The sequence below is a fragment of the Borostomias antarcticus genome, assembly GCF_949987555.1.
Source record: "Borostomias antarcticus genome assembly, chromosome: 10".
NCBI lineage: Eukaryota > Metazoa > Chordata > Actinopteri > Stomiiformes > Stomiidae > Borostomias > Borostomias antarcticus.
This window is the reverse complement of record NC_140243.1, coordinates 16,582,181-16,591,827: the sequence shown is the minus strand read 5'-3', so window position 1 is coordinate 16,591,827 and position 9,647 is coordinate 16,582,181. Positions and strand designations below refer to the sequence as shown.

General features: G+C 47.2%; 1 protein-coding gene across 1 annotated transcript in view; it reads right to left on the bottom strand.

Annotated features, from left to right (window-relative positions):
• Window positions 1-9,203, bottom strand: part of LOC311314203 (nuclear pore membrane glycoprotein 210-like) — a gene marked incomplete at both ends in the record, with an annotated part of 19,274 nt that extends 10,071 nt beyond the window's left edge. The window contains 11 exons of the mRNA XM_084444539.1: window positions 303-448; window positions 1,609-1,864; window positions 2,238-2,375; window positions 6,002-6,101; window positions 6,556-6,628; window positions 7,003-7,135; window positions 7,296-7,446; window positions 7,795-7,873; window positions 8,344-8,475; window positions 8,660-8,745; window positions 9,043-9,203. Coding sequence (XP_084300665.1) covers window positions 303-448; window positions 1,609-1,864; window positions 2,238-2,375; window positions 6,002-6,101; window positions 6,556-6,628; window positions 7,003-7,135; window positions 7,296-7,446; window positions 7,795-7,873; window positions 8,344-8,475; window positions 8,660-8,745; window positions 9,043-9,203 — 1,455 coding nt within the window. The remainder of the gene's footprint in view (window positions 1-302; window positions 449-1,608; window positions 1,865-2,237; window positions 2,376-6,001; window positions 6,102-6,555; window positions 6,629-7,002; window positions 7,136-7,295; window positions 7,447-7,794; window positions 7,874-8,343; window positions 8,476-8,659; window positions 8,746-9,042) is intronic.
• Between the last annotated feature and the right edge of the window lie 444 nt (window positions 9,204-9,647).

Here is a 9,647-nt window from a genome sequence, read left to right as displayed (position 1 = left end):
AGGGAGGGGTGTGGAAGGGAGAGAGAGAGAGAGAGGAGGTAAAACGATGGAAGGAAAACATTTAGCGGTGTGCTAGTGTGCTGCAGCTGTGTGGAGATCTTTATAAAGAGCAGTCCGACGGGAGCAGTCTAGTCTCCGGTGGCTTCATTAGAAACTCCAGTCTCTACCTCTCTGTCACTCAAACTAGCAGAGTGAAAAATAGGTCAATTAACAAATTTATGCTCTTTCCCTCTCTCTCTTTCACACACACACAAACACACGCACACACACATCCACACAGGGAAACACGGGTTCATACGCACCCTGAGGGGGCTGTGGGCGGCTAGGGTTGCCACCGAGCTGATGTTGTAGAGTTCCGTTTCTACGGAAACGGTGACGAGGACGTGTCCTGGACCCGCTGCCTCCATCTGGAGCCCACTGCAGAAGCCAGAGCCAGGACCTCCAGATACTGCACAAACACACGCACACCGTCAAACCGCTGACGACATCCCAGAGCCCTGTGTGTAAGTGCCATGGGCTGAGATTACTGCAGAGAAGAAAGTAATTCTGTCACCCCGTGATATGTAGCTGTAGGAAGACATCAACTGGCCATTTTAGAAGATGAAGCATGTACGTGCAATCTCATCAATCAACCCCCGCGCACACACATGCACACACACACACACACAGACGTGCACGATGCCAGGAAGAGAGAGATATTGATCACTTAATCCAGTCTCCTTAATGGAACCTTCCAATTACTTCTGTTTGCTCAGTGTGAGTGAAAGAGTGTGTACTAGAGAGCACTCATACACAGCACGTTTGTATGAGAGAGAGAGAGGGGAGAGAGGAGAGAGAGAGAGAGAGAGAGAGAGAGAGAGAGAGAGAGAGAGAGAGAGAGAGAGAGAAAGAGACAAAGGTGCTGACCCCATTGATCCGGTGAGGCTGCTAATGGACTGAGGATGAAATGAGTTAATTGATTCCCTGGTGCAGAAGAGGACAACATGCGTCCATAAACCTTGATTACCATGCGTGGGGGTCAGAGAGGCGGGCGGGGGCAGAGAAAAGTTGCCCCCGCAGCAAATCTTCAGAAGAACCGTACTAGTTTCACGAAGCCCGCGGTGCTGATATGATGCGGTGGAGTGCTGAGGAGGGAGGAGAGACCGGCTCCAGCACGTCTCTCCTCTCCTCGCCAGGCCTGCTCTGACTCCTCATCCAGACCTCCTCATTTGCCAACAAAACAGACACTGGAAATATCATCTATGTCCAAGCATCTAACGCTTGGACATAGACATCTGTTGCTTTTACATGACATAGTTACAAGGAAAATTTTAATTAAAAAATCCTTTTGACTGTGCGGCCACCACGACACCCATTGTACAGGAGATTTCGTTCTCGTAAAATATTTCAATCCTTTAACAGCTGGCCTTTTCGTTTAGTAAATTGATTCATTGATTGTTTTCTATAAAATCATGTGTACAGTATGTCAAAAGCATGGCGCTTGAGCAGACAGCTGTGGGAGTAACAGGGTCACTCCTTTGACATGGAACCCAACCACAGACTGGCTGAAGCTTCAGAGGACGGTTGGCGGTCTATGTGTGTGTGTGTGTGTTGGGGGGGTTGCCTTACCTGGTCGTAGCCTGAAGACCCCCTGGGGCTGGATGGTCACGTGGAGTCTCATCAGGGAGCAGTCTGTCACCTGCAGGAGGGGCTGGCTGTGGGGGGCAGGGTGTCCCTGGTCCCGGGGGGGTGAGGAGGGCAGGTCCTGGTACTCCTGGTCCTCTGTCCCCCCCCAGACAGCCAGGGGGACAGTGATGGTGTCCCCCACCCTGCAGTCTCCTCTCTGTGGTAGGAGCTCCAGGCGGGCCGGCCTCAACACATACAGCTGGGGCAGAGGTGAGAGAGGGAGTGGATGGGTTGGAAATGTCCATGTGAGTGTGTGTGTGTGTGTCTGTCAACACACTCACCTGTCCCGTGGCGATGTGTAGAGGGTTGCGTGTGTCTGCCGCCCGAATCTCGGCCCGGCCAAGCTTATTTCCTGCTATCACTTCCCCTTTTATTGTCACCACGGCAACGTCGCTGTCACTCACAGACCAGCTCACAGTGCCGCTGCCTCCCTCCACCTGCAGCTCCCACACACACACACACACACACACACACACACACACACACATACACACACACACACACAGTAAAATAGATAAACAGCACAAACAAAGTCTGACCATGGCATTTTTCCGCCTTATGGTCACACACACCTGTATAAGGTGCTGGTAGACCTGGCCCTCTGGTTGCCAGGGAAACACCAGGACGGGGGGCCACAGGGTGAGGGTCTGGAAGACCTCCACTTCCTGATAGACTGTGATTGGTGGAATGAGCGGCAGGGCCCGTCCGTCCTGCAGGGGGAGAAGGAGGACGGTGATAAGAGGACGGGTCCTGGAATAAAGTCCCCGCTTGGACAGTGTGGAAGGGCAGCACTCTCTTCCTGTCCCTAGAGTCCACCCTGGTGTGACATTGCATCGGAGGCTTCCTCCAGTCAGGTCACGTCAGATAGTTCGGGAGTACTTTTTCAAACTTTGTAGGTGCCCGAGTACTTTCCTCCAACTTTTCCTATTGCATCCATTACTGTACTCCTCCCTTCACCTGTGTTTCTCAGCTGAGAAGTCATTACAGTCTCCACGCAAGAGATGACAGGTCCCTCATCCATTGACGTCCCCCAGATCCCAGCCCCTACCACAATAGTTCCTCTATGTACTCTGGTATTGCAATTGGGCTAGGATCACCTAATAATAGTGACGAAAACATCCCTGTCAGAATTAGTAGGCCTACTAAATATGCAAGTGCCAGTATTAGGAAATATGCAAGTACTATTGTGAGTAACTTGGTTACAATACCTTTTCAACCTCCACACCTTGTTCGGACTACTGCAATCACCACCCCAGTCCCTCCCCTTACGCCACTAAATTTCAAGAGTCGAAAGGGCCTTGGATTAATCCATCTAAATATCAGAAGTCTACTTAAGAACTTTGACCATATAACTATTCTAGTTGAACAGACGACCCCAGAAATTTTGGTTTTGGGTGAAACTTGGCTTGGTAAGAATATTGATAACTCAGATTTGGCTCTTTGTAATTATAATTTCTATAGAATGGATCGTATAAGCAAGGGTGGGGGAGTAGGAATTTATGTCAAGTCTAGTTTTCCAGTGACAATTTTAGATGCTGTCTCTCTTCCAAAGTGCTTTGAGTTTCTTGCTCTAAAGGTTCAACATGGTCCTGATTCTATGACTGTGGTAGGAGTGTACCGTCCTCCATCAGATTCAGATACTACTGCTACTTTAGTGAACATGCTTTCTGAATACTCTGCTGATGAATTGCTTGTAATGGGTGACCTACATCTGAATTGGCTGAGTGATGCTTCTTTGCAGCTTTAAGACTTAATGTGTGGCCTAAACTTAAGCCAATTGATAGTAGCACCAACTACACCAAACCTCAAAGATCACTCTAAGTCTACTCTGATAGACCTTATTTTTACTAATAAGGTCGACACATATCCTTCTAGTGGTGTTTTTGAGCTAGGTGTGAGCGATCATTGTCCTATTGCTTGTTTAAGGGATGTGCATGTAAGGAAGTCAGGGTCTCGGGTGGTCTCAAAGAGGAATTTTAAAAACTTTAATGCAGAGAGGTTTAAGGGTGACATGACTGACTGTGACTGGAGTCATGTCATGTCAGAGCCTGATGTTCAGGTAGCCTTGAACTCACTTATAGGCTCATTTAATACAGTTGTAATTAAACACGCTCCATTCAAGAGGGTTCGCATTAAGGACAGAGTCACACCATGGTTTAGCCCTGAGTTATCTCGGTTGTTTAGGGATAGGAGCTCGGCCTGGTCTTGTGCTAGGCGCTCTGTTGACTCTCGACACTGGCTTGCTTTTCGTCAGATTAGGAACAAGTGTACAAATGCTGTAAGAAAAGCAAAAACAGATTATTACCTTGATCTAGTTACTAATGCATATTCTAATCCTGCTAAATTCTGGAGTGCAGTAAATGTAAACAAAAACAAATCCTCTAATTCCCTCCCCACCTATATTGTAATCAACAACCGTGAGATCTCTGATAAGAACGACATATGTCAGTCATTTAACCAGCATTTTGCTGAGGCAGGACATCTTTTTGACAGAAATATAACTGGGTTTCTGTCAGCTGCTGCAACTGATAGTCAGGGTCAAATGTCGCCTCATCCTAATTTTTCTCTCATCCCATTTACACTTGATGAGGTTTATCATGCAGTAATAGCATTAGACAATAAGTGTTCCACTGGTGAAGATGACCTAGAGGCTTACTTTATCAAACTGGCTGCTCCAGTTATGGTCGAGCAGTTGACCTACATCTTTAATATCTCTGTTGCCTCTGGTAAGCTTCCTCTTGAGTGGAAATCAGCTAGCGTACTCCCACTACATAAGGGCGGTGAGAGAGTTAATTTAGATAACTATAGACCTATCTCTAGGCTGCCCTGTTTGGCAAAGGTCACTAGAGTCACTAGTAAACAATCAGCTCAAACATTTTCTTTCAAGTAACTCAGTGCTTAGTCCTCATCAGTCTGGTTTCAGAGCCCAGCATAGTACAACCTCTGCAATTACACTGGTTGTGAACGATATTAGCTCAGCCATGGATAATAAAAAGCATTGCGCAGCACTTTTCATAGACCTTTCGAAGGCCTTCGATACAGTCGATCACTTCCTCCTACTGCATAGTCTGACTAGTATTGGTCTGGATGACAATGCCCTTAGCTGGTTTCATGACTATTTAACAACCAGGCGTCAGTGTGTGAGAGTTGGCCATGTCCGGTCTGAGTTTCTGTCCATAGGCAAGGGAGTTCCGCAGGGTTCGGTGCTGGGCCCTGTCCTCTTCACAATCTACATAAACAATATTTTATCATCTTTGAATGGATCCTGTCAAGCCCATTTATATGCTGATGACACGGTTATCTATTGTATGGCGGATTCTGTGCAGTTAGCTACTGAAAACTTGCAGCTCTCTTTTATTGCTTGGCAAGATGCCCTATATCAACTTAAGCTTGTTCTCAATTCTAAATAAACAAAATTCATGATATTTTCCAGGGCAAAAAATGTGGATTACAATAGTCTACAGATAGCATCACTAAATGGTACACAAATTAGCAGAGTCACTGAATATAAATATCTGGGCTTGTGGATAGATGAACAGTTAACTTTTAAATCTCATATTGAGAAACTTGCTTCTAAGCTGCGCCAAAAGGTTGGCTTTCTGTACAGAAATCGCTCAAGATTCCCTCGATTCTGACGGAAAAAAGTTGTTGAGTCAATATTTTTATCTGTTCTTGATTATGGAGATGTCATTTATCGTCACGCTTCAGCTACCACCCTGAAACCATTGGACTCTGTGTACCACTCTGCACTTAGATTTATTACTGGGGATGGGTATGATACACACCATTGTCTCCTTTACAGTAAGGTTGGGTGGCCATCCCTGGCAGCTCGGCGAGACTATCATTGGCTCTTGTTCATTTTCAAGGCGTTGAATAGCTAGACAGGAATGCTCCAGCCCATCAAACACGTTCTAGTGACTGGATCACACTTAAAGTTCCACGGACTAGTACAGGACTTGGCAGGACAGCATTTACTTATGCAGCCCCAAAGTCCTGGAATGACATTCAGTCCAAGTAAAAGCTGGAAGTTCTTCCTTCCCTAAAGGAATTTAAATGCCTGATTTCATTTCTTTATGATACATGTTGTAACTGTTTTTAACTAAGTGCACTGTACATTGTCTTGTTGTTTTGTTGTTCTATTTTGTTGTACACTCAGCAGCTGTGAGTTGGCCTCACCTCAGAGCTCACCTGAGTATAAATAAAGGTTTCAATCAATCAATCAAACCAGGGCTGTACTTCGGAAATATTTAAGAGATTCCCCCCTCAGACATGCCAACATCTTTAAGCTGGATGTCGAGGAGTGTGTGTGTGTGTGTGTGTGTTTGTGCGTGTGTACCTCCATGACAATACTGAACAGGGAGGCTTGTATGGTGGTGCGTCCCACCCCGCGCGTTTCCACCACATGGTAGGAGCGGTTAGTGGCAGACTCGACAACACTGAACATCCGATCGGACAACTCCAACGTCATCACCACATTCTGAATGAGAGAAAGAGAGAGAGAGAGAGAGAGAGAGAGAGAGAGAGCACTTAGTAAATCTAGGAGAGTAGGGGAGAGAGATGGTCAGAGGACTGGTCTATGACTGGTGGCGTTTCGGGCAGTCGCCATGGCAACATTACCTGTGAGAGGTGCGCTATATGCCCCTCCCGGTCGTGCACGCGCACGGTCAGCTGATACTGCCGGCCGCTCTCCAATATCCACCTGCCCTCCTCCTCCACAAACAGAGCTACAAACACACACATATACAGTAACACAGACATCGAAACACACACACACACACACACACACACACACACACACACACACACACACACACACACACACACACACACACCAGTCAGTTGCCTCTTCTACAGTTGGGCCAAGGCCCTGTCAAAGTGTCAGACGCACACTCACTCAGGTAGCTGGGCTCCACCACCCACACAGAGCACCGAGGCAGATGGGAGTTTGAGTCCTCTGGGAGACCTGAGAACAGAGAGCGCTAAGGAAGAACAGACTTAAGTGTGACTACACTAACCATCAGCGGCGCACGTGTGTGTGTGTGTGTGTGTGTGTGTGTATAAGGATACTGGGGTGTGTGAGGGACAGTGTCACATGGCCCAGTTGAACAGCGGTGACAGTGACTGAGTCCTGTTCAACAATGATGACATCTTCCTCTCCTTTTTCTGCATCCCTTTCTATGGACAACTCGTACCCCCACTCGCCTAGGACCACATCTACAGAGAGAGAGAGAGAGAGAGAGAGAGAGAGAGAGAGAGAGAGAGAGAGAGAGAGAGAGAGAGATAAACATACTGTGACCCTACAGGTGACCTCCCAGAGTTCAAGCTGTTCCAGCCCACCTGTGTGTGTGTTGTACACGGTCTTCCAGACGCGGTAGGAGAGACTGGAGCCCAGCAGCAGGTAGGTGTCATGGGAGGGGCTGAGGTAGAGTCTGTCAGTAACTGACAAGACCACTGTCGCTGGCTCTACCCACTAGAACGACAGACAGGCGCATACAAGCACACGTGTAAAACCCCATGTAGACACACAGTAGTATGGTGGCGTGGTCGCAGTGCAGAAGAACAAACACCATCCCCCTATCTACAAAAATGTAAACGCCAGTTCCTTTGTTTTCACATAGCTAGCTCTTTACCTTGTACTCTGGGTCGGCTGGCCAGACTCGTACCCGTGCCACGCCACTCCTGACCCCCTCCAGCAGCACCCGATCCCCCCTCCGGCCCGCTTCCTCCAGGGACAGGATGTGATGCGGGGCAGAGTAGCCTGCCTCCGAGAAACGCATGAATCTGGTAGGGTGAACAAACGCGTCTCATGCGCATAAATAACATTCATGCCGACTTCAGATTCAGATTTATATATAATAGATAAACTGTCTGTACAGATAATATATAAATAAACCTGGTGGTGAGATATACTATCATCTGTCATATGTATTATACATACATGGTGATATTATATATACTAGATATCATCATATATGTATAATGCATGAGACAGATGACAGTATATCTCACCCCCGGAATTATTTATAGTTATAGCATGTACATAACACGCCCATGCCTGGGTCATGTGACATCAATTTCTGTGACAGGCTCCTGTTGATGCTCTCCATATCGCTCCATTCCCTATCTCACCGTATGCTCTCAGCCGTGTCAGAATCCTTCACTATTATCCACTCAAACTGCAACCCTGCCAGACTACTGAAGGTGTTTCCTGAGAGAGAGATAGAGGAGGAAGAGTCAGTGTATCACTGGGTGTCACTCAATCCGTCTGTCGGTTTATCTATGTGTTTATCCTATCTTATGACTTTCCTCCCTTGGCCTAATTCTGTCCTGAGTTCTATCCAGCCTGACAGAACACTCCAGAGTGAGCTGCTACAGACACAGGCTTATAAGCCCACCTGGGAGCCTTGTAGCCCTGGGCAGGCTCTAGCCTCAGGCTGGCACTAACACCTGCAAACCCTCGCTCGCTCTTCACCCCGGGCACACCGTACCGTATTATAGTAGCACTTATGGAAAGTTGAAGAAATCCGGTGAGGAGGTAGGGGATGTTTCATACCCTTGGGCAGCATACTGTTGTGAATCACAGATAAGGGGACTGAGAGGAACCTTCTCTTTGTGAGTTTCTTGAATGCTTCTTCATAGGATTCTTGGAGCAAGAATCATGTGAAAAGGGGTGGGCACCTCCTGAGTCCAGCGCCGAGACGCACAGCTCGAGGGGCGGGTCCTCGGTGAACAACTGGCGGGTCGTCGTGACGACCTGAATCCGGTGAATCTGATCGATGGCGACGTCACAGCGCAGGGTGTGGCCTGTCACTAAGAGGTTGTGAGGGAGATCAGAGTTCACTGTCTACACACAACCTAAAATGCAGTTCCCTCGTTTTTGGTCTGTTTAACTTAGGGCCTGCTTGTCCTTTCCATTCCCTCATCCCTCCCTCTCAGAACTGCTCTTTTTTTATCCCATCTGCCCTCCCCTCCTCCCACTCTCCATCTGTCTCACCAGAGTCCTGTCCTCGTATGATGCTGGCCCCACGGCTGCTGTCCAGTGGAGTGGATGCTGCCAGAGCAGACACAAGAGCCTGCTGACTACAGGCAGAGGACGGAAGGAGGGAGGGAGGGATGGACAGAGCTGGCTGCACACAGACAGCCTCAGGTCTCGAGGACCCCCTGAAAATGTTGCATATGATGATCACACAGGAAGGGACAAAAGTGAGGGAGTTGGAATGCGATAAAATGAAGACGGCACATAACATTTTACTTCCTTATTAACAAGCTAGTTGCTACTAACTGCAAAAAGATCAATAAACATAGTGGGTTTGGTTACCATAATGCTCAATGTGAGTTGTACGATTAAATACGACTATTTAGTGAGCTGCCACTCACCATTTGTAACACCCCTTTTCTGCTGTCAGTGTAAAATTAACGTGGACACGATTCGAACGGGGCAAAAGTAATTTTGGGACATTCAACTTCGTGGACTGACTCAAAGCAATAGTTACAGAAAAAATCAAAACTTGACATAACCAAGCGGTGAGAAATGCCATTATCCTAGATACATCTTCAGTTCTAAATAATTCAGCGTCTTAAAGAAGAAGCGCTTGATGCTTCCTTGTCTCGTCGATTTCACTGTCCGTTGACATTAGCTGGCAGGCTAACTAGCTAGCTATAACGTTGGGAGGACCGTGGTGGTAGCTAGCTCAGTGTTAGGATGTAACACATGCGAAAAAAGGGAAATTGCTTTTCAAAGATAAAATGACAGGTATGAATCAATTCAACTAGCTAAAAATATTCCCCAGCACAAAGACGATAACGCCAGACCTTTGTTGATTTTTGAAATCGAATGAGCTGTCAGGCTGAGGATGGAGATGACGTAGCCAAAGTGGGTACCAAAATTCTCAGACAAAACGAACACAAAATAAAATAATAATAGGCCGGCTAATAATAATAAAAAATGAACGCCTCACAGGATACACTGGTATGTTATATAG